Source organism: Rhea americana, unplaced genomic scaffold, assembly GCF_003343005.1.
Source record: "Rhea americana isolate MKP2758 unplaced genomic scaffold, rheAme1 scaffold_293, whole genome shotgun sequence".
NCBI lineage: Eukaryota > Metazoa > Chordata > Aves > Rheiformes > Rheidae > Rhea > Rhea americana.
In genome coordinates, this window is record NW_028186416.1 from 339,735 (window position 1) to 363,224 (window position 23,490).

Consider the following 23,490-nt stretch of genomic DNA (forward strand, 5'->3'; position numbering starts at 1 on the left):
TCTCCTTAGAACAACCATTTCTCCTTAGAATAACTATTGTGCCTTAAAGTGATCTTCAAGTGAAAAATGTCTGAAAATGTTAATTGCATTGCCATATCACAGAATGATTTTTTCCAAGCTTTCAGTAACAACAAGAATACTAACTTCAAAGAAATTATGATGAAGAGTGCCAGATGGTCCTTCATTGCCATTTCCTCCRTACAGATACAGCTTAATGGCCTTTAACTTTCTGCACCACACGTGAGGGAAAAAACTCATTGAAAGATCAAGATGCATTATTTTGCATTCAGGAAGATTCCTGCTTTCAGGATTTCAAGGCCTCCTTCTGCCCCAAACACATAACTTCTAGATTTTATTGCTGCTCTTTTCCTCTGCCTCCAAAATGGAAAAACAGGCCTTTTCTTGGTATAGAACTTAATGAAGTGCTCATAAGAAGTGGAGCATTGGAGGATCACTTATCTATATTACMATCTTCATCAGAGCACCCATACATCTAGCAGGTGTTTATACACCACGTGCACATTCTGATCTGTAGCTTTTTTTTGTCTCTGCAATTGTACATGTAGTAGGAAAGAGATTAGGGCTATGCTTCCGTTCAGATTCATTTCAGTTGCACTGAAAACTGTGTAAAGTAAACTGAGCAAAGATACATAGAAGAAATGGAAAAGCTGGATTCAGGGAAGAGGAGGAATTTCTTAAGTCATAGGTAAGCCTGGTTTCAGCCATACTCTCTGTCACACAGGCCAGTAAGATTTTACATTTTAACTAATGCAAATTAATTGTCATAATTTTATGATGTGGATTTCCCTTCTTCTTCCTCAAATCACACTCTTCCCTCTCATAGGTTACTAATTTTTTTTATCACCTTAAGTAATAACGCTTAGTTCTTACACAGGATGTTTTCATGAGACCCCTGCCCCTCTGATTTTGTATTTCACCATGATAAAGAAGCCAGATGAATGCATAGTGGACACAATTTACTTCCTATCTCACTCTGTACTTCTCTCGCAATTATTTTTCTCCAGAGGTAAAGGAAAGGTTTAGTGATCAACCCAAGGAACAGTGAGCTAAGGTAATCGACATGCATAGGTAGCACCAAGACAGCAGACTGCTGAGACCTTTGAATTCGCAGCAACAAAATRATGCTGCATTGCCTTAGTGTAAAATGCTCCTTTTACTCCCAGTCAGAAAAGAAAACTGTTTTCTCCCTCCTCCTCYTCTTGGGAGAATGAAAACAGATCAGAACCTCAAACCAATCCTTGCTTTGGCAGGAACTCAAAAGGTAGATTTGGGAGGGGTTGGAGGAAGATATAAAGGCTGGTAGCTGGAGACACAGAACAACACTGGACTGGAGAGACTCAAAAGGAGGAGGAATCAGAGACACCACAACACAAAGATGTACCTGAAACTTCTTTTCTGCCCTGGATTCCTCCTGCTGTTTGCTATCAGTCAGAACCAGGCAAGGGCCAGGCCGATTTCCAGCTTACAGGTAAGTGACCAGCTGCTCAATAGAACTGAAAGAAGCTGATGCTTTTTTAGGACTTAGATTCTTCACATTTGTTATATTTCTTCCAACCCCAGCTGGTATAGTAGGAGACACTCGAGAGACCATGACAGCAGGGAACCTGAAGTGGGCAGACACAGGGTTATCAAATGCAGGGAAACTGAAGTAACCAGTTGCTGGATTTAAACCTCTGATCACATTAGGTAGTTGAAAGGAAGATGGGGTTTTTCTGTGGGGTCAGCTGGGGGCTGCAGGTTTAGGGTTACTCTGTGACCAAGCGAAGCAATCAACTTTTGGAGTAAAAGGAATTTGCCCAGAAGGACTGCTACCTACAGCCCTGCATTGATCACCTCCGTGCTCCTCCCTTGAGCCTCCCTTTGATCCTGCAAACGGAATTAATGGGTTGTACCTGTCTGAACGTAAGGGGAATCTCCTCCCAGCTCAGTGGTGCATTAGGGAATGCAGTCCCTGCTTGGGAGACCCAGAGGCAGAGCATGAGAAAGAAAGAGTGTGTGCGTGTGTGTGCGTGCGCGTGCGTGTGTGTGTGTGTGTTTAGGAATTCCAAGTCATTAAGAAAAAACATTTCAACTACCCAACCAGTGATCTGTACTCTTATACATTATATAACCTCCCAATCTGTAAAGAATCATCTAATCTTTGTAGTACCAACTTCGGCATGTTTTCTGCCATTGCATAACTGCTCCTATTATTCCAAGGTATTAATTTTTATCCGATACCCCAGACTCCTAGCTCCAGGAGACTTACCCAGCAATTTGTCTGTATAGAACTACAGAGTACAGTAACACCATACAGTCTTACAGCATTTTGAGTATCCACTGTAAATTCAGAGGAGCTTTGTTGGCCAGAAGCTAAAGGTGACCATTGCTGGCTTCAGAAATTACTTCAGTACCTTCATCTTTTGATACAAGATCAAAATAAGTTTATCCAAACTTAGCACTGACCATAATTTATACAACAATAATGACTTCTCAGAAACTCTCTCATTTTCCCCTCTCTTCCCTCCTCATCATCTACCTTTTCTTTCTTTCAGAGTCTGTCCAAATTATTTGATGAGGATCTGGAGCATCCACTGATCTCAGAAGAGATGGATTATGAGCAAGATGACATGATTCCAACAGGTGCCTTTGATCAACAAGAGTCTGAGTTCCAGTGGACCCGAAACACCAGGGACCAGCCRGAGGGCATGTCCACTAGTGACAATGCTCTCCAGAGGTTCTTCAGTGACCTCGTGGGTTTACCTCGGAGGTATCGAGGTAGAAGCAAAAAGCGCCTATCCAGGGGCTGTTTTGGTGTCAAGCTGGACAGAATTGGGTCACTTAGTGGACTGGGATGCTAGCTGCTTACTATGGTAAGAGAAAATCAGAGGCAGCTAGTCTGTGTATTCATGTATAACTTCTGCAAATATGTAGAAGAATTGATTTAATTCAGCTTTAAGGAAATGGTTAAAATAAGTTAAAAAAACTTCCAACCCAAACACAGTTACCTAGTTTTACCCTCCTCAGAAACCACTGGCACTAGATGTGTGCTTAAAATCCACGAATGTTACGTCTCTGCTTTACTTGCTCTTGCCTGCTTTCACCAAGTTGGTTGTGAACATTTCGTCTTGTCACAGAAACCTGATCAAAGAGGTTTGTACCCCAGGGTTGCTTGTGTCAATCCAAAGAAACTGCTCTGAGCAGAACAGTGGAGCAGAACCTGGTTCTAGAACAGTAAGAAATCAGTTAATTTCCATGAATGAAATTCTGTCAACTTCTCTTGCTTTCACTTACTATTCTGCTTTCTTGACAGGACTGACTTTGAGTGCTCAAAGRACCTGTTGCCTTTCAGTGAGAAGTTCAGCCCTTACCCACATTGGCTCCAGGAATCTATCTATAGGTGATGCACAGAACAAATTTTCCCCTATTCCTCTCCAGAATTACTTGGCCAACAGAATACACAATTGCTGTATTGTCTATTTGTATCAAAGTAATAATTTGTGAGCATCTGCCTGAAATGTAATAATGAAGAAATTGCACTGTTTGTGTTTTAAGTGTATAAACGAACAGTTCTCATTGTCATGGACAATAAACTGTTTTTCATAATTTGGTGAATTTGCTTCAAGCCTTTGCTGTGATTCTTTCACATATCACTAGTGAAAATAAGACAGTGCCCMCATTTACAGTCAGGCACAATCCTCTAGAATTTAAATTATTTTAGAGAGCTGCTTTCTGGTGAAAAGGAACTTTCTAGCTTTTGCCTAAAAGAAAAGAAACACCCGCCCCCTCTTTGTTTGAGGGCTTAGTAGATACACAAGTAGAACTTAAGTAGGACAGGGATAAGACTCTCTTCAGAAGAGAGAATCATTAGGATCCAAATCCAGGACACAAATCCCCAGTTCTTTCACCACTATAATTTGAACTAAAGGGGTAGCTCTATTAGCTGACAGCTGTAGACAGCTGTTACTCTGCATTTGGATTTGTCATTGATGGAGGTATGAGAACAAAAATGCAAAAATGTAAACATAAGCATTCCTTATTAGCATGCCCTATCTTGTCCAAAAAATACTACCCTTGTTTGAGTAAAGCTCAAGGGCACTCTATTCTTCCACTGAGAAAATCAAGATATTGCAAACTATCTTTCTAACCAAAAAAAAAAAAAAAAAAAAAAAAAATAAATCCAAGATTATACCTAAAATGTATCTGATCAGTTCTTTCTTTTTTTTCTTTCTTTTTCTTTCTTTCTTTTTTTTTAAGCAAAGCAAGATGCAGTGAATCTAACTATGGAAAAATTGGAGAACAGCTACTTGGCTAATATCCTGATAAAAAGCAATTGTGTATGTAGGCTGATTTGCCAATATCCTGACTGTGCTATCCTGATGTGGGTGAGAGCTTCAACTCTGCTAGTAGTAACACGAAAATCAATAAAGCTGCTCACACAAACGTCTATACTGATGGCCACAAATGGAGGCACAGTTGTTCACTTCTACCCTTTTGCTTGGAGTGGACAGATGGGCTCCACAGTTTTCTGCCCCATTTTCCAGAGTGTCATTTCCACAGCTGCCTCTCTCAGGTAAACTCTCGTGCTTCACTTGAAGTTACCTTCCATGAGCATGCCCACAGAAGACATGCTCCTGGGAGAAAATATTCTGGTAATAAGCCTGTTCCTAACAGCACTGCTGGGTGTAGCACGAGCATTTATACAAAGCAAGATCAGCACCTCTGGCTGTTCTGGAGTTTTGACAGTTCAGCTCTCATTAAGAAAGCCTGTTTACACCGAACAGCTAGAGCTCTAGTTTCTGCATCTGCCTCAACCATCTATCCCTTGCTTTGGTTCTGCTCCTAGCCACAACTGTCGTGGAATGAAGACAATCCAGGACCTGTTAGAGAGCTACTCATAGCCAGACTAGAGAGTTTGGATCTTCTGTCATGCTGTTTTCAATACACCCTGAAGCCACGGATTCGATCTACGAAAGACATAACTACTACAGGCTTATAGACATATGATTTCAACACAGATTTGACTATCAGAGACCAGAAAGTACATGATGGTTTGCCTGAGCTACCAATAGCTGCTGTCCATATTTTCCTGCAGTCATTTATCCTTTCAATATCCCTTGCACATTTAGAAACTACCATTAATTCCACCTGCCTATAGCTACCTCAGCTTTCAGAATTCTGATCGTCTCAGTCCAGTAGTTATGAGGCTACCAACAAAGCGATAGTGCCACAGCTCCTAATCAGAAAATCCAGCAATGTAGCTTGAAAATCTTTCTAGTTACCAGCCTTTATTAGTCTTACTCTATTTACTACTTACTCAGTTAAAGTTAACTTTGATAATAAATCAGCAGCAACCGTGAAAATATACCCTAAACAGCCACTTGCTGGTAAAGGATGGTCTCATCACTTACATAGGCACATCTGAGCACATGCTCTTGAGTAATGGAATAGCCCAGGTATTGAATTTGTTATACTTTTTGCAGCCTTTCTTCAGCAAAATATCATGAAAATGAAGATTTCACCTTTTAGATGAATGATCAAAATGGGGCGGAAGGAGGGGGGAGAAATGAAAGAATAAATCAGTTTGTCAGCATGATCCATATTTCAATAGAAGGGCTATGCACATCTTGATACTCGTGCTGCAGTCTGATCAAAGCATGAAAAGCTTTGGGATATGGAGCCCTATGAACCGCATGGTGCTTCTTGCCTCCTCCTCCTGCAGGTCTAGATTCATGTTGGGCAGTACTTACACCACTTGCTCCTTTTATAGCTTTCATTGTGCAAAGGCCTCCATCCTGCACAGACATGAGAAGATGAATTTCTGACTGATTATTCTAACTTAGCACACATACACGCAGTTAGGAAGAGAATTGCATTTGTTTTCCCCCAATACACAGCAACTTACACAAAGAAGAAACAGATGTGCTTACTTGTTGGAACCTGGAGGGAAACATTCAGCTTTCTTAAATAGATTTTTTCTTTAGCTATGCTAGCCCTGGGGTTGACCCAGTTGCAGCTTATGTGGTGGGAAGGCAAAACCATACAGCCCACAGACATTACAGTGTCAAATGATGAAGAGCTGGCATGTGGCAGCTGATGCCAAACTGAAGGTTACAACCCCCTTCTGTCCTTCCTAATAATCCCGGGTGTGATAACCTGCTTCCAGCTCTCAGTAATCCTAGAGCACACACATTTTTCACAGGCATGAAAGCTTTCTAATGTTAGAATTTCAGCGCTGAATACACATAAAATAGCATGGTAGTAAATCTGAAGATTAAGCGCTGCAAGAGTTTACTTCCTGAACATCATCAGCCCATCTCCAATGTTAGCTACACTAACATAAAGTGAGAGTCAGTGAAAACATTGGGCTGAAGACTGTGAGCTGCCCAGTTTTGTACAAAGTCCTACAGGAGACAAACAAGAAACAGATAAGAGCTGCAATTCCACAGAGGCTGAGCTGGTAACATGGCATCCTCTCACTTGGCATTTTGTGCAAACATTTAAAAAAGCCACTTTTCAAAAAGTAAGAAAGGTTTATTTCACATCAAAGGCTCCATAATTAGATCCCTAAGACTGATGCCAAGTGTGTTTGTACTTTAGGTAATTTGCTTAGTTCTATTAGCATTTAAACAATCAAAGACAACCTTTGAAGTTAGTATGCTACCCAGGTCGAGGGAAGCTCATCTCTAGCTGTGTCATTTCCATCTCCACTAAGCAACAGTGCATGAATTACAGCTAAGGAGACAAGCCTACAGTAAAATGACTTCTACAGAGGAGGAAAACAAAAATACTGATATTTTTCTCAAATATGCCTGCTTTTGGGGTACCTGTTCATAAGTGACGTTCGGCAGCAATCAAGTTGTGGCCTCATCTAAGACGCCAGGCTACGTTGTTTATTACAAGAAGACTGAATTTTCCCTTAGCCATTGCTGAGGTCATATATGCTCTCACTGCTTCCTCCCTTTCCACTCCCACCTGTCTTCAGCACTCACAAAATCAAGGATGAGGCACATCCGCACATTAGCCACCTGCTCGCATTCTGTATCAAGGAAACAGCTCCCATCTGAGGTTTGCTTCCTCCTTTCATGCACTGGACTTTCAAAACATGTCTCATTTTTCTCTATGGATTATTCCTTGAATTCTTCTTTGCTATGATGCTTTAAACAAAACAACTTGCCAGTTGTTGACTGCTGGGTGCAGAGATAACTGGCCCACAGCAGCTGATATTGCTAATTTGCTTCCAATTTAAGATAAATTATGTTGGCTGGAGGGAGATATGTGGAAAACAAAGACAACAATATGGGGGCAGCAGATATAAAAGCATGATGTATGTTACTTCTTGTTAATATAGCACCTAATAGTAGTAAGCCTGCAACAGCTCATTTCAAAACTCTCTGAACTCATAGGAAAGACTTTCTTGACCCAAAGGTCATGCTCTGAGATAGACAGCAGAAATCAGTGCATATCTACTGAAACTAGAGGGATTTATGAGTGTATTGCCTAAGCAAACTAGGAAGACAGAGATGGTGTAATTGCTCTAATGTCACCCAGCCAGTGATTGAAGGAACCTGGTCTGTTGCTCTACCTTTCATTCTGTAAGGCTCTAACAGGGCTATCCTGATTTGCACCCCAGGACCAGTGGAAATTGTACTTATTTATACTTGAAATTGGTCATTCACAGAGGAAAGAAGCCAAAATTTGGCTGAACTTGATAAGAAACAACTGTAAAGCTCTGAGGCAAAATAGGAGAAAGTTTCATACAAAGAAGCTGCCTGTTACGGTAAGCAAATTGGTAATTCAAACACTTTTGTTTGGTAAGCCTAAATCCAAAGATCCATAAAATATCTTCCTTTGAGCAAGACCCCTGGGTTTTCTGGGAAGAAAAGTTTTTCCATAGGAATTTCTCACTCCAACTCATGCTATGAGGGACAGAATGCACCATTGTTTATGGGTAAGATGGAGCAACATGGGGAGATGGTGGTGACCRCAGAACATTCACTCCCTCCTGTAGCCAAGGCATGGCTGCAGAGCAAGTAACTTTTATAGCAAAACTGTCAGCTAGCGATTTGCTCAAAGCAGACTTAGGTCACTGAAGGGTTAGTGCCCTTTAAAGAAAGGGTTTGCAGACAACGCCAGAAGAAGGTAAGAACCATCATTACATGAATTTGCAAGGAAGGAAAGTCTCCTAAAACCCAGTCTCAGGACTTGGTCTATTCACACAGCACCAAAATGTACATAAAGAAGAAAAAGCTGTGGGACCTGCTATGGACAGAGTAGAACTTCCACCTCTCCCAACTTCCTCTTTCTCTGTCCCATGGAGGAGAAACGATCTATCCCTCATACCCTTGGAGAGGAAACCAGCCCACAGCTCCCATGCGCCTGCAGACTGTGGGAGAGCAAACAGGTAGAAAGTGTGAGATCCTTTCACTGAGTCAGCTCCTATCCTAATAGTGATGGAGAGTCGGGGGGGGGCGGGGTTGGAGGTAATGAGTGCTGCCAGGTGAGGAGGAGATCACTCCAGGCAGTTCTCTCCCTTGGAGAAGCTGTTGTGTTTAGCAGATCCCCCCTCTCCCAGAGCATTACCTGTGCGGCCAGTTGTAACCAGTTCCCTTATCGGAGCCAGGGGCCAGAGTGCAGTGTTCTGGTGCTCTGGTGCTCCGGCTCCTGGAGGAATCTGGCAGGAGGCAGCCCAGTTCCCCTGGGGTGGAGAGTGGGGATATAAGAGGAGGTGTCCGTGGGCAGAGCAGCTATGTGGAGCTGCACAGGACAGGACAGGATAGGATAGGATGCATCTCCCAGCTCTGTGCTGCCGGGTCTCACTGCTGCTGCTCGTCCTGCCGCAGGCAAGGGCACAAGCAGCTGGCCGCAAGCACAGCGTGGAGCTGCAATCCCTGCAGGTACTGGGGCTGGGGCTCCTGGGCTGGGCCACCCACACCCAGCCCACTGGGGACAAAGGGGCAGGAGCAGGGCTCCTTGTCTCCCTGTGGCAGCCTGTCTCTCCTCTCCTTCCCTCTCCAGGACCTCCTCGAGGTGCTGGGGCAGTTCCAGGGTGAGGAAGATGGACTCCCAGGCATGGAAGATGAGCCAGTGGCCAGGACTGAGGATGGCGGTGCTGAGTGGGACCTGCTGGGACCAGAGAGCAGCTCGCAGGCTGCCCCGCTGTTGGACCCTAGCCCTCCCCAGCCAGCAGAGGCGCAGAGTCTGTGGAGGAGCCTCCTCTCCTCTTACAGGCGGAGGCACTTCTCTGGCTGCTTTGGGACAAGGATGGAAAGGATCGGTGCTCAAACAGGACTGGGATGCAACCACTATAAAGCCCGTAGGTCTTGGTTAGAGCCAGCAGCTCCCCACAGTGCAGGGTGGCAGTGGGAGGCCGGGCAGGGGGCTGGGGAACCATGAAAGCTGCCGCTGTCCCTGGCTGAAAGCCTCGGAGCAGCTCCCCAGGCAGCTCACTGCCCCTTTTCCCTCAGGTTTCTGGAGGAGAGGGAGAAGCTGAGCCTGATCCCAGCTCTGAAGCACCTTTTGAGCCCCTGGCTAGAGTGGGCAGCAGTGTCTGGCTGCCAGGCAGCTGGGCTGCTCTGTAGCCTTCATGGGCATTGCATATGCATCAATAAACCTTTTGTTCAAAGCCTGCTTTTCCTTTCGCAAGTCTTTTTCGGCCAGCACCACAGTACAGCACATGGTCACATGTTACACAAAGCTCCTCCAGAGCTCTCCTCCTCCTCTGCCATATGGACTTGGTCCCAACACAGGCCAGAGCATCCTACAAGGCTTGTCCAAGTTGCAGCTGGAGGGCTGCAGCAGGAGGAAGGACAGAGCATCCTTCTGTGACAATGATCAGCCTGGTGGCCCTCCTTGCTGCACGGAGAGGCACTGCCAGGTACTGATGCCAGCTCTGTGACCGTGGCAGCGAGCTGGGACGACTTCCTGCAGGGGGTTCACCACTGCTACCTGTGACTCCTCCCAGTAACTGGGCACTGGGAAGGTCTGAGAATCCAGTGATGAGTTCTGGAGAAAAACTGGTTTGGCGAATGGCCCGCAGTTATGTCCTACACAGGCCCTGTCCCATAGGCTAAGCCACTGGAATCAGTGCCAAGTTTGGCACCGCAGACTGCACTGGGATGGCACAAAGGGCAGAACAGCTATATGGCTTTGAAAATAAATTTGGCACCAACCACTGAAAAGGTTCCCACTGCGGGTGAAGGGCTGTGAGGCGTTCAGGACCCGGGACAGATGCCAGTGAGTGCMGGGCACCGGCATCCCGGGGTGCCGCGGTAGCTTACCTGGGCCGGGCACCTCGGCGAGCCCACCGGTCCAGTACAGGAGGAACGCTATCTCCCCCCCAAGCCCACTGATGCGGAGCACAGCCAAGTCCAGCTCGCCCTACCCAGCTCTACTTGCATGACCAYGTAGTGAAGGAGGCCAGCCCGCATCAGCTGCCTTCAGCAAAGCCCCTCTCTTCTGCCTGGGTTTTGCACGAAGCCAGTCCGTGCCTCTACATTACAATGCACTGAGAAGTACGCAGTCACGCAAAGCCCTCTCCAAKGTCTCAAGACAGTGCTGTGAAGCACCAGGAGTCCTAAGCAGATAGAAAGACACGAGGCATTTTCAAACACCCCACGGGGAAGGAACTCTCAGTGAGAGAGAGGCAGGGCCAGTRCTGCCTGCACTTAGCCTGGAGAGGCCAGCAGAGGAAGGGGCAGCCACATCAYGCAATGAGTGACACATACTATATCCCAGTCAGTGAGAGAAGCAATCCATGTTTGGGATGAAATTAAGATTCCTCCCCTATGGAAAAAGTGAGGCATCACTTAACTATCTTAATTGCAGTATGGTCTGTCTTATGATCTTGGTGCTGCATGCAATGCATTGGACATCAATACACTTCCCTTTCATCTCCCACACTGATGGCCTCATCTCTGTTGCCTTCTCTATCTAACCAAATTGCACAGCAGAGAAACAGAGCTTGGGTAGAGCCTTGCATAGCCTTGTCAGAAGGTTTATTCACTGGGAGATTAAAGGAATCTAAATCCAGCCTCTTCCCCAGAACAGGACTACAAAACCAAGGCTYTTCACAACCAGCTCACACTCCAGCAGCCTTCAGTTATAATATGGCAATAGGAAAATGGGTACCACTGGCAGCACACGCAGCAGGTAGGGAMATCAGTTAGGGTAGCTGTATGAGCAGAAGGAATCCACATGACACCAGCCTTTAGGGCAGCCTTACAGCAATGAAAAACTAGGATATCTCATCATCCCTCTGGGGAAGGGGCAGYGATACACTCAGCTGAGTTCTGTCATGTGTACCCTCCTCTTCCTCACAGGGATTTCTGCACAGAGCTGCAGAGGAGAGCTGCTCTCTCCTCTGAACMAACTGCACTGTTTTCTATTGTAGCCTAATGTCCCACACCTTCTATCTCATACCCTGGGATGTTGGGGAATTGTGCCAATTTCTCATCCCTAAAACTGCTTACAACATGCTTTTKCTAAGAAGCTGCTGCACTGTTGCGACTCCCAACAGAGTTTTTACCAGGCAAATGCCCAGCAGAGTACAGGTAATGCCTGCATCTTGTCTCTGCTTAGCTGGGTTGTTAAGCCTGAAGTCCACATTAGCYTTGCCGGGGCAAGGATACGAGATTTATCCCGCAAGCAAACAAAAAAGTCAGCCTTTTAACGATGACAAGCCGAGTTGTGACATTTTACACTTCACCTGCTTCAGCACGGCTGTGAAACGGGTCACAGAGGGCAGAGTGTGGCTTTGTAAATACAACAGCTACTGCAAGTCTGCCATTTTATCCCATCTACGTATTCTCACACATACCATAGGAAATATTGCACAGAAATCCCCCTGCCTCAGAAAAGTACAGTCGATGCTGAAGTCAGGTCTGTATCTCATAGACGTGCTGTGGAATGTGGAAGACAGAAAGTGAACAAATTAGTAAAAGAAAGGAATGTCTCTGGGTCAAAGTTATTGAACGTAATCCTGGAATACTGGATTGTGTCACAGGGGCAGACTGTGGGGGGGGACAGTGGACAGGTCACTCAAAGCTAAATTTTTCACAGATATCAGTGATGTTTTATTCCTTGGCTTCTTGGTGCAGGATTTCTGACCCAAGGGTTGGTTTGTGGATGTGCTGAACTCTCAGGCAAAACGCAGATCAAGGGACAGAGTGATTTTGCACGGAGACAGCACTGGAGAATACTTGGCAGGCCGGCAGGGGGGAATTAAGAGGAAAGAAACAAAAGATAAAACAAAATCAGATTCTAGTTATCTTAAATTGGGCATTCAGCATTAATAAATACTTCCAATTTCTCTTCACCCTTCCTCATTTTACAAAATGAAGATAATTCCCTGAGCAAACAAACACAAACACACCTAAGGAGAGCAGTAAGAAAATATTCATAATTAATTAGTGATTTTTTTCAGACACTGAGGTAGTGTCAATTAAAAAAAGCTATGAGGATCTTAACTCTGTCTTAATTGCAATTTGAACACCACAAATAAGAATGGGTTGGGCCACACAATAACACTAAAAATGAATACTGCCTTCACGTACCAAAAAAAAAAAAAAAAAAAGAAAAGAAAGCAGCAGCTGGAAAAAAGAGGAAGTGTTCTTATAATAAAGGATTTCATCAGAACACTTGCAGAGTTGGGCTGACTTCAGGCTATATTAGAAAAAAGCAGTATTTGAGCTTAGCTTCACAACCTTGAGAATGTCCTTTCTAGTATAATTTTGGTAGGTCGATCATGTGAACAGTGCGTGCACATTTRTACACAAACACCATGTTAAGACATTTAAGACATGAAAAGTATTTTATAGTTTTATTAATATTTAGAAATTGTACTCAGGAGATTCTTTTCAAGATCTATACTCACGTTAAAAAACAACAATTTACTACTTGACTGACATATTCAGCTTGCTCATATATTCATTCTTTTGTTTCAATTTCAAAAACCCCCCAAAAAGTAAAAAATACAGCATAAATAATATGCTCCATAATTCAGAACTTTTCTGCAGTTCTGTAAAAAGGAGGAATTTTTAGTTATGCTACGTGCATAAAGTCAATGCTGGAAAAGCAATTTGCAGCACATCTGCTGTTTTGTAATTCCGCATTCAAACACTGGCAATTTTTAGCAAAGACAACAGGAAACAAAGAAACAAATAAACACTTTCAAAAAATATATCAACTAAGTGTTTCGTTTAACCTCTCCCAAAACACACATACGCACAAACTCACTCATTCTTCCTTGGGGTGCGGTTCTGATACCTTTGCTGAATAACACCGCAAGCCATCTATCTAAAACTGTGTAACTTCTCACTGAGCAAACTGTGTTCTGGTACGACGGTATTAGAATCTAGTACAGAAGACTGCTCTTGAATCCGGCCATCTCTTTTTAAAGCTGTATTAACGGAGCGTCAAGCCTTACCATCGATGTTTWAAAAAAATCCCCACTGATTAAAAAATTTAGCTGTTAATAAAGGCTATGTTTTTCTTTGGTGTTGAAGTAAGTTGTCATGGGGGGCTGGCGGCACTCGATGTCCCCGCAGAATCAGTCTAGAAGTTATCGTCTGTAACGAGGTGCAGCTCGGAGCCCCTCTGTTGTTGGCAACATACAAATACAAAGTCTAAACAGTGAGATCACCTCTACAGCAGCTAGGAAAGAGAACTGGCCCAAATCTGGGATTTTCGGCACACTCCATGGTATGTGGTGGCTACGCGTACTCCATATATAGAAGGAAAATGTGTGCACAATACTTTAGGTGTCCTAAAAGTAGATTTATCTTCAGCCTTTATCCTTCCCCAAATGCTCATCTGAGAGCCTTTTGCTTTCCCTATAAAAGGTAATTTCCCAGTGGAAAGCTTCTATTTGAGCAGAGTTTAGAGCACTTTCAGGATTGTTCCCCATTTCTGTAAATTTTACCATAGGGGTCTCTTGAAAGAAAATTGCTAAGAATTTCCAACTGGACTATGTAATCACAGCGCCTGGTATCAAGAGAAGGGGGAGTGACATGAAATCACTGACTTGTGACATACATTCCTCAGCACCAGCAGCTGCTGCCTAATGACAGCTAATAAAGGGAATCTTCCCTTGACAGAGCTGCATGCCTGCGGTGGGACTGGAATGCGTCCCAGATAAATCCACTGATAACCTAGAAGCAGAGATCACACCCAAAGAGTATAAAAGACGAGCTTCGGAAGAGAGAGGATAGGACAAGGAAGAGAGAGACCTGAAGAGATATCTCAGAAGGAGCAGCTTGAACTTCCCATATTCCCAACGAGCTCAGCGCCATGGATACTAAAGGCTCATTCTCCTGTGGCTTCCTCTTGCTGCTTCTCATCCAGTTCCAGTCCAGCAGAGCCAACCCCATCTACAGCCTTAGCCCTGCCAAAGAGCTGGCCAGCATGGAGGTGAGGACTCCTTTCTTTCGGGGGCTTAGTAGAATATGAGGTGGTGTTTTTGCCTTTCTTTGGGCAATTGAATAGCCAGATCAATGATCAGAGATGCCTAGGGGACAAAATGACCTAGCCATCTCAGTTTGTCAAAGCGACTCAAAGAACCTTTACAGAGCAAGAGCCTCCAACATGGGGCTCAAGTGAGCTCCTGCGTAGCAGTGAGAAACATAACTGTGATGTTGTACGCATGCTTTGGTTTAGTTTTTTTGTTTGTTTGTTTTAAACAGCCATCCTTAAGGTTTCTTACAGAATTAGTCAAGAGAGGTCTCAGAGAGGGCACAATTCAATGGAATACAGTAGCTCTGTAAGAATAAATAAATAGAAAACTTTCAGGTGGGCTCCTTCTGTTTATCCCACTAAATGGCAGGTGCAGTGGAGCAGGGCAGCCAAACAGCACTTGTTTTGTGGAATTAAGAGAACTGAATACATGCGGATGGGAGATAAGGAGGAGCACTGAAGGTCAAACTTTTAGAAAATGCACTACTTAAGAATCAAACTGAGAGGAACAGTATGATCATGTAGTGTGACTCATCCAGAAAAGCCTCCAGAGCTATGAAATTAACACATGCATATTTTAATGAGCAATTTCAGAGAAAATCTATTATTACARCAGCCGAGGGAGCAACACAAGCTTAAGTCTTAGTCTTGATAGATGAAGTCTGACAATTTAAGCATTTCCTTGGACTAGTACTAATGACTAGTTTCTTTCAGAATCAAATCCTCAAAATAAACCCCCTAACATGATTAGGACAGTACCAGCCAAAGCTCATGGCTCCAGGCTCCTCTGTCTCCAGCACCTAGCCAAAAAGAGTAACTGCTAAATGCTCTCACCCTCTCACTATCATACATATCCTGAGTATGATACTCAGGAGAAAGCCAGAAGCCAGTCATAAATTTTGCATATAGGTATTTTCAAGGAGACTCATGCTAYTTTAAGGAGTAGCAATCCTGCAGTTTCTGAACAGAAGTTAGTGGAAACATTGTGAGTTTTTCCATATGAAGTCTACTGCAATAACTAGGGGTGACAAGCAAGCAAATGATCTTCATAATAGCCAAAAAAGAAGGGAAAGCTAACAGCTTACAAGCAGTATTACAGCAACRTCTGAGAATATAGAAGTGACTACGTAGTCAAAAGAACTTTGAGGTTATGTACCACTGAGCGGGGTTGAGTGATACCTCCCTGCGCTTTGTTTTTCCACTAAGAGTCTTTCTAACTTTGCCACTAAGCCATATTTCCATGACAGGCAGCTTCAATCAGCTCTCAGCTAGAGCTACTTATTGGTGGAATTAATGTGAACAGGGATTACCACAGAGGACAGAGCTCAAGTATCACCAGCAGCTCTGGAATCCAACCTGACAGTCTCCCTAGTGGTGACTATAGGACCTTAGATAAATGCAGAATTGGATGGTGGAAGAGTTAGTGATCATGAAACTAGGAGTTTTATGAAACCAGTCCATCTCTTGCAGGCTCTTCTGGAGAAACTGGAGGATAAATTTGCACTGATTGAAGCCCTGGAGTCCAATCCTGACCTGCAAGAGCCCAAAACCCAAGAGGAGATCCCATCAGAACTTGTAGATGACAGTGATGATCAAAAGGATGAATCCAGACTAGCACCTGGCACCCCTCTGTCCTACAGAGAYCCCTTCCTCAAGAGACTGAGGGGGTTGCAGATGCCCAGGATGATGAGAGATTCTGGCTGCTTTGGGAGGAGAATTGACAGAATTGGCTCCCTGAGCGGAATGGGTTGCAATGGTGAGTCTGCATAAGCATTTCACTGAACAGAAAGAACARCTGCATCAGTGTTACACAACAAGCGAGGTGCAGGTTCTCATTTATGTCTTTAGTAGTAAGAACAATAGGGGAGGGAGGAGTTCATTTTAGTCTAATATTTAAACTAGTATTGGTTATTCAAAAGAAATCCTGAGTCTGGCAGGCAGTGAAGGCATACACTGACAGATAAACAGATTCCAGTAACATCTATTTCACATCTTGCTTGCAGGTTCCAGGAAGAATTAGGAAGACCYCCCCTACCCTGTGCTATGAAGAATGCTTTACAGTACCCGTTCCTCCCAAGATGAAAGCCAGAAGCTTTCTAAACTCTTCAACTGAAAGTTATTCCAATTTTTATTTATTTATTTATTTATTTATTTGATGTTTTTTAAAGAACATTTCTTACTCTAGCACCAAGTGACCATCTTTAAATAAAACTAGCACATTAGATGTCTATGCTGGACTTCTCTCATGTCTGTTACATTAAACCTTCATGTATTTTCCTAAAGTCAAAAGCCTATGTTTTTTTGGTATGCTGGCACCCAGAAGGCTGGATCTCACTTATGAAAGACTAAGAAAGTATGAACTAGGGAGAAACAAGAATGAGTTTTTCACTAGCATTTTCTGTTCTACTCTAGGAAATTTTAACGGATTAGCAGGAAAAAAAAATTGCTCAACCTTGGAAGACCAGTATGAGCCATACTATAGACAGGGTTGCAGTAACAAGAGAGTCCTTTTGCTGGAATAGATTATTCAGTCAAGAGAACTGCCACCTCACTACAGTAAATCCCTCATATGTAGGCAAAAATTTACAAGAAAAAAAAAAGATCACAAAACTACAAAAGTTACAAGATAACCAGAGGGAGGAAAGGGAATTCATTGTATATGCTTTCTAGCACTGACCAAATAAAGGCTATGAGCATCAACAGAAAGATACATCCTTAACCGTGTCTTGTCTCACTCCGCATGTGGCTGGGATGCTGATCCCCAGCCTTGAAGGGCTGGAATTTCACCACAATAATTCTACATATGAGGGCARAGGGGATCACTCCAATTACAAAACAGCTTATACATAACATTTATCACTTTCTGGGAATGGCACCTCCCMAAGTAATTTGAAACATGCCTAACAGGAACATTGCAAGCCTGATGCAGGTTTCACTTAAACCTTTGTAGCTGGATTTCACACCTATGATGTGAATTTGGCCCAGAACATGCTTTTGCCCCCCAAAAAGGGTTATACTGCCAATACTAAATTCAGATAGCACCTCAAGGGCCAAAGGGCTTGGTTTTTCCAGGTCAGTCAAGTCACTAGCATTGAGCCCTGCTTCAGCACAAGTGTCCCTGTGAATCCACATGCCATTAGAAACYGGGATATTCTGAACATGTAACTTTGAGCCTCGTTCCTAGCAAAGGATAGAAAATCTGGTTCCCAGCATTCATTACTCAACCACTCAAGAAAGTTAATTCAGCATCTAAAAACATGGCAGCACCAGGACAGACTCATCTGTAGAGAACTAATTTTTACATCGCTTACACATGCGTATATAAACTCATCAAGGATGTCTGTAGAGAGAGGAACAAGACTCAGCCAAGATAGACTAGGGAGAGGCAGAGCTGCCAAAGTCCAGTGACCACTGCTGACAACAGTTCCCAGAAACAGCAGTTAAGTGAAGCCACAAACTTGAGCACTGAATGGGACATCATTCCTGCACATGCCTATTACCAGCTCAGGCTGTTGTACGTTCTTTATTAGAGTTTACGACGAGTTGCCCCCCAGCTGCTGACAAGGCCTCTGCGAGAGGCACCTACGTGCTCCCTGCTGCACCGAGTCTTGCAATTCTTTCCTAGAAAAGATGAGCAGAAATCTGTTCTGAGAACACCACTTTACTCCAGCTCCATGGTAAATAAAACCTAGTGTGATGCAAATCACACATCACAGTCTGTCCTTCCAGCCACYACCACCACCAGAGACCAAACACTCAGTGCAATAGGGACCAAAGAGGTTTCTCTGGCATGAGAAATGATTCCTAGGTCAGAAAGACAACTCCCAGGAGTTATCATGAGACAGCTCTGCAGTGAAGAGCTACAGTGGCTTGACATTTACTTACAGGCAATTTCACAGATTGAGGGGCCTCTAACTGCTATAAGTCACCCTTTGGGGAGCCACTACAAGAACAATATGGCTTTGTCTTCTCAATCAGGCTTTCCAGACACACCCATGCAGCCACATGTTTCCCACTGCAGCAAGATGGGAATGTGCAGGTGGATCTCTCCACTAGCACTCAGCAACAACCTGGCTTCCTGTGTGCTGCTACAAAGGAAAGTAAAATGAATCCTTATGCTCTAACAATAACAGTCCTTRCTGCTTTTCACCCAGTCAAGCAAAACCTGTGCAGACACATCAAGGTCCTGTAAATTGCTCCTTGTCAGCCCCTCAAGGCACTAAACACTAATGAGTTCAGTGGAATGTGCTAAAAATGGCAAAAAGAGTTGGCACTGCCTGACCCAAAGCCAGGTAGGTCCAGTATTAACAGCAAGCCAGTTCCCGGTGGAACAAGTCTGTATTGACTTGCAGGCAGCATGTTAATAGACTTTGAGGTCTCAGAGAGCCTAATTGTGAGTAGGCAATCTAGGAAAAAAGAAYCTCTGTGGCTGGAGTTTTTACTGCTACTCCCATAAACACACCAAGYTGTAAACCTTCCCCAGAGAAAATTCACAGCCAGATCAGAATAGGACTGCATACAGAGAAAAGCACTTGGAAAAGCTGAAGGAGAGTACCTTAGCATTGATGATCTCTACAGGCAAAGAGCATCATCCCCAAGGACATGCAGAGCAAACACTATTGCTGTAAGAGCTGGATTAGAGAGGGCAGGGAACAGGCAGAGGAAGAGCTAGGCGCAAACCGGTACAAAGACAAGAGAAGCCCATTGCTTATGGAGAAAGCAAGGATAACCAAAAAYAAGATTCCTCTCTGGAACTGTACTGATTACTTTGTAAAGAGGGTCCAAAAAGACTATAGTCAGGAGGGCACCTACAGAAAACCCACTCCAGAAGGCTCCACTAGGAATTTGTTTTCAGTGAGGCCAGCAATTTCAGCTGGTAAGTGCAGAAATGAAGGATCCTGGAGGGAGCTGGGTGTGACTTCACATTTATCAGCTCTTCCACAAAACAGCCATGTACCCTCTGACCCATCAGGATCAATGGCAAATGCCAGAGCTCTGTTTTTCCCAGAAAGTCAACAGACTGACAATTACAACAGGGAAAGAAGAGGRGCACAAGCAGTTACCACAGCATGAGAGATGCTTTACAGGCTTAYGCTCTAGCTCCCGTCACAGTGACGTGGATTTGTGGCTCAGCTATTCAAAGGAAGGTCCTGTTGTTCCATTCACCTTTAACTAAGGTGCTAAACTCTCTCTACTCCCTTTCCCTTCTGTGTAGATGAAAACAGACACCTGATGGAGTTTTCTCCCTTCTGCTGCTGCTGCCACAGCAGACGATTTGCATAGTGACACATTTTACTTGCAAAAGAACAGATATTCCTTTTAACCAGGCCATGCTCTCCTCTAGTAGTAGCCAGTTTTGCACAGACCCACATCTAAATATGAATTTGTTTCCTTCAGACTCATAGTGGATCTGCCTTTGGTGCCTGTAGATTTTTGAAACCAATTCCAAAAGAATTTTTCAGAGGAAAACAGAGTATTGCACTGGAAAAGAAATAAGCAGTACTAGACTCATCTGAGGGCATGAACTAAAGAATAATRCATTCCTAGTAAATCTTCACACTTCTCCAAGATGCATCTCAAGCCTTCCATTGAGAAATTTCCTCTAGGAGAAGGCAAGCTCAGTAACATGTGAATGTCAATAACAATATAGGAACAAGGTTAGCGGCCAGGCAACCAAACAAGTACTTCAGAATTTTTCTTTAGGAACCGTGCTGTGAGTCAGCCCTGAGACAGGGAATCAGTGTAGCTTGTAATTGTAAACAACTCAGAGTCAGCCTAAACGCAGCCTTTGGGACAAAGCTACAACTGCAAAACAAGAGCTGGTATAAAAAAATACTCAGTGAGGATTAGGTTTCAAATAACTATGCAGCATCGAGTGTGTGGCAGGAATATGAAATCCTGCTCTCCTGTTCATCAGGCATCAAAGTGTTTTATAAATTTTAACCAACCCCTTCCCCTACTGCAGCACCTAGAATGTCCAAGTGTTATCATGCTCATTGTGCCAATCGAGAAATGTCCCAGTGAGATCTGAGAGACAGACCAACCTAACATCCTTCTTCCTGCTCTAATGACGTTTGCAACCTCCTGCAATGCTGGACTTTTTTCCTAACAGCTTCTAGTGGTAACCCTGAGTARCGGTGCATAATTCAGCAGTTTTCTTTCTTTTGAACTTTAGAATACAGTAATTAAACTGGCATACCTCAAACCAATCCCATCGTAGGGCACAAGCCTTATGAAAAAAATGGTCTGGTTCATTTCAGGTTTTTTCGTATATCAGAGTTGAGGGTTTCTTCCTCCCTCTCAGACATTGCTATCCCTTTCCAGGCCTCCACTATATAAAATGCTTGACTGAAATCCCAGGCCATAAGACCACCAAGAACTGTCATTCCTGCTTTGTTTCTCTAAGAAATCTTATGTGAAACATAGGGCACACATGCAGAAAAGAGTCAAGCAGTGTCAATTTGCATAACAATCTGGCCTTATCCAGTTTTCTTGATTTACATCCACTGAACCTTGGCTTCTAAAAGCCTTTGCTGACTGACATCTGTTGATGAGCATATTTCAGTTGTCTCAGGCAGCAACTTTTTACAGGCTACAGTACAGTGGAGCTATGCCTAAAGACAGAGGCTACCAGCAATATGGTCATATAATTCAAAACAATGAAAAACCTTGACTTCAGTGGAAGACTTGCTGACAGTTCTCCTGTGCTGTGAACAGCCTTTCCCTGTGCCTCTCTCTTGCCTACCCAAAGGTACAGCTCACATTAGAGGGCTGGTATACAGCTGTCCAACACTTGCCTCACGCTTTCCACAGTTTAGTAGCAAGAGTCCAGAGGAATTCCTGAGAGATAAAGGAAGGGGAATCTTTTCTGGTGCTTCTCTCACACCTTTGAAGTGTGAAACCTCTTGAAACAAATCAGCAGGAATGTGCCTTGCAGTAGATGTCCCTGTGCTGTCACTCCCTGCTGAAGTCAATGAACCATCCTCAGCCCAGTGACAGCAGCTAAGGACAAATAACTTTAAAAGGCAATCTTCTGCTGACTCCAACCTGTGGTCCCTTACCAGAGCAGGTAACAGAATGCAGTGGATTCCCTCCACTGTTTGTTGTGGACAAACTCTTCAATTCACCGCCATTTGAAAGCTACAATGGACAGGGAACTCCTGGCTGCGAGAGGAGCTCGAGTGCAAGCCGYTGCAGCTGAAAAGCATTTCAGCACCTTGGACAAGAAGAGCAGGTTCAGTCGCTCAGCAAATAAACCCAAAGAAAGCACAGCATAGCTGTCTTGTGTTTCTCCCTATACTGTATCATGCACACGTTTGTTTGTATTTGCACATATGCTAAGGTAGGCRGCTTGTATGCTGCCACCTAAGAAAAAAAAATCACCAAATAACACAATTCTGCTAAGAATATAATTTATGGGTACTGAGGTCATGACACATGGTTGGATTTAATGAGCCTATAAACCTCAGTGGAAAGGGATTTTAATCTAAACTAGAAGTTGGTTGCTTTAAGCATAAATGTATTACAGCTTTTCTAATAACCACTTCTATCACCRGTGATAAAATGCAAGACAAACAGTACCAGTAACTATTTTTGCTCCCTTCTTCAGGCAAGAAACTTAGCTGTTTTTATTCTCTAAAATAAAAATCACCTCACGTACCATGTTGACATCCAAAGCAGTCCTAAAGCTGACAAAGGCTCTAGCCAACTGTCTGCTATCTGCTTCAGTTCAGCTGTCTGCTTTGGTAGGTTTAACAGCAAGAAAGCCACCATCACACAGAATTGTTGTGTCCTAGAGCATGGTCAGACTACTTCCCACCCCCTAATTATTTACTTAAAAAAAAAAAAAAAAAAAAAAAGAGGCAAGAGGTAGACAGAACATGGATAGCCCGTTTTCTCCTTTATTTACTAGTTTGCTAAAGCAGCAGCTGATATATCTCAGTTTTAAGAGATATATCAGCTACCCTTCCCTGATCCCTTGCTAGGAGCAGGGCTTAAACAGGACCATGGCACCGCTGATATAGTTCCCAAACACAGATCCTTTTATCCTGTCTCAAATCCATTTCGGACACTCCCTATCATTACATAAACACCAAACGTGAGACTAAGGGCAGGAGCTAGACGAGAGCTGGAAGCTGACTTCAGATTAAAGTGCATCAAGGACTATGTGCATCTAGCACAACACAGCTACTTGATGAAGAAAAACAGGCATGGAAAGRCAGTGAGCTTTTCAGTCAAATACTTCATGGTGCTCAGAAGTTATACTTACTCATATCTTTGGCCTRTAAGCACCTGGTAAAGGAATGAAAATTGTCACAAGTGTTTTTGTAAGGTAGCCAGCAGGATAAGGCAGGAAAGTGTGTCCCACTAGCTAAATACAGGCTAAAGATGAAATTAAGATTTCTCACATCCCAGAAAAGTCACCTGTAAAACAAGTATAACACTGCACTCTAAATGTCTTTCATTAACTTACTAGACTGAGTGGTAAGAAAGAACTCCCAGGTATGAAAAGYAGCAGTCACCTCCAGTAAAATGTGCACATTTTAGCTCTTTATCATACATTTTAATCCCTTACTTTTAAACAGCTGTTGTAAGACAACAGGGGACTAGAGTCATCATAACCTAAAGAACTGTACCAATTCTTATATATACATCCAGCCTCAGGGCATCTTCTGCACAAACTGTTAGATACAGACAGTTTAAACAGCAATCATTCATCTACCTCAAATAATGTTCTTGGATGTACGCATATGCTACCAGTTTTATTACAGTAAGGGTCAAAATAAGACACTAGGAATATCAAAAGGCCTTGAAAGTGCTGAAGGAGACACACAAACATTTTACTCTCAGACATGTCATGGTTACATGAATACTTCAAGTGCCATAGTTTAAATAAAAATATATTCATACAAATTTAAAAAAAATACAATTTATATACACTGTGGAATTAGCTTACATCATTTGTAACAAAAAAGAACAGTGCAAAAAACAAATGGACAGGTAAGTTGCTACCATTGGAATGGCTCACAGTAAGTTAAC

At 43.5% G+C, this 23,490-nt stretch overlaps 3 protein-coding genes and 1 long non-coding RNA gene across 5 annotated transcripts; 3 read left to right on the plus strand and 1 right to left on the minus strand.

The window, feature by feature from the left end:
- Nucleotides 1-1,357: 1,357 nt before the first annotated feature.
- On the plus strand, nucleotides 1,358-2,861 carry LOC146593475 (C-type natriuretic peptide 1-like). The gene is made up of 2 exons (XM_085309230.1): nucleotides 1,358-1,489; nucleotides 2,556-2,861. Exons 1-2 carry the CDS (start codon nucleotides 1,397-1,399, stop codon nucleotides 2,859-2,861), a joined length of 399 nt encoding a protein of 132 aa, XP_085165356.1. The 5' UTR covers nucleotides 1,358-1,396.
- A 5,925-nt stretch (nucleotides 2,862-8,786) lies between these two features.
- NPPA (natriuretic peptide A) lies at nucleotides 8,787-9,493 on the plus strand. The gene is made up of 3 exons (XM_085309231.1): nucleotides 8,787-8,897; nucleotides 9,019-9,316; nucleotides 9,468-9,493. The coding sequence occupies exons 1-3, from the start codon at nucleotides 8,787-8,789 to the stop codon at nucleotides 9,491-9,493; spliced, it is 435 nt and encodes a 144-aa protein (XP_085165357.1).
- Nucleotides 9,494-10,980: 1,487 nt separating this feature from the next.
- Nucleotides 10,981-14,938, minus strand: LOC146593477 (uncharacterized). Of its 2 annotated transcripts, none has more exons than XR_014896365.1 (2): nucleotides 13,237-14,938; nucleotides 10,981-11,900 (listed from the first exon to the last, which is right to left on the minus strand). It is a non-coding gene; the product is annotated as an uncharacterized LOC146593477 (long non-coding RNA). The 2 variants fall into 2 exon arrangements; XR_014896364.1 differs by lacking the exon at nucleotides 13,237-14,938 and adding an exon at nucleotides 12,109-12,203.
- LOC146593478 (natriuretic peptides A) lies at nucleotides 14,189-17,161 on the plus strand. The gene is made up of 3 exons (XM_085309185.1): nucleotides 14,189-14,409; nucleotides 15,922-16,207; nucleotides 16,455-17,161. Exons 1-3 carry the CDS (start codon nucleotides 14,290-14,292, stop codon nucleotides 16,469-16,471), a joined length of 423 nt encoding a protein of 140 aa, XP_085165311.1. The 5' UTR covers nucleotides 14,189-14,289; the 3' UTR covers nucleotides 16,472-17,161.
- The last annotated feature ends 6,329 nt before the right edge of the window (nucleotides 17,162-23,490 follow it).

Excerpts from the sequence above, each read along its gene's own strand:
- NPPA (XM_085309231.1), top strand. The coding sequence starts at position 8,787 with ATGCATCTCCCAGCTCTGTGCTGCCGGGTCTCACTGCTGCTGCTCGTC. Across the intron at positions 8,898-9,018 it reads TGGAGCTGCAATCCCTGCAG|GACCTCCTCGAGGTGCTGGG; the intron begins GTACTGGGGCTG and ends TTCCCTCTCCAG. Across the intron at positions 9,317-9,467 it reads ATGCAACCACTATAAAGCCC|GTTTCTGGAGGAGAGGGAGA; the intron begins GTAGGTCTTGGT and ends CTTTTCCCTCAG.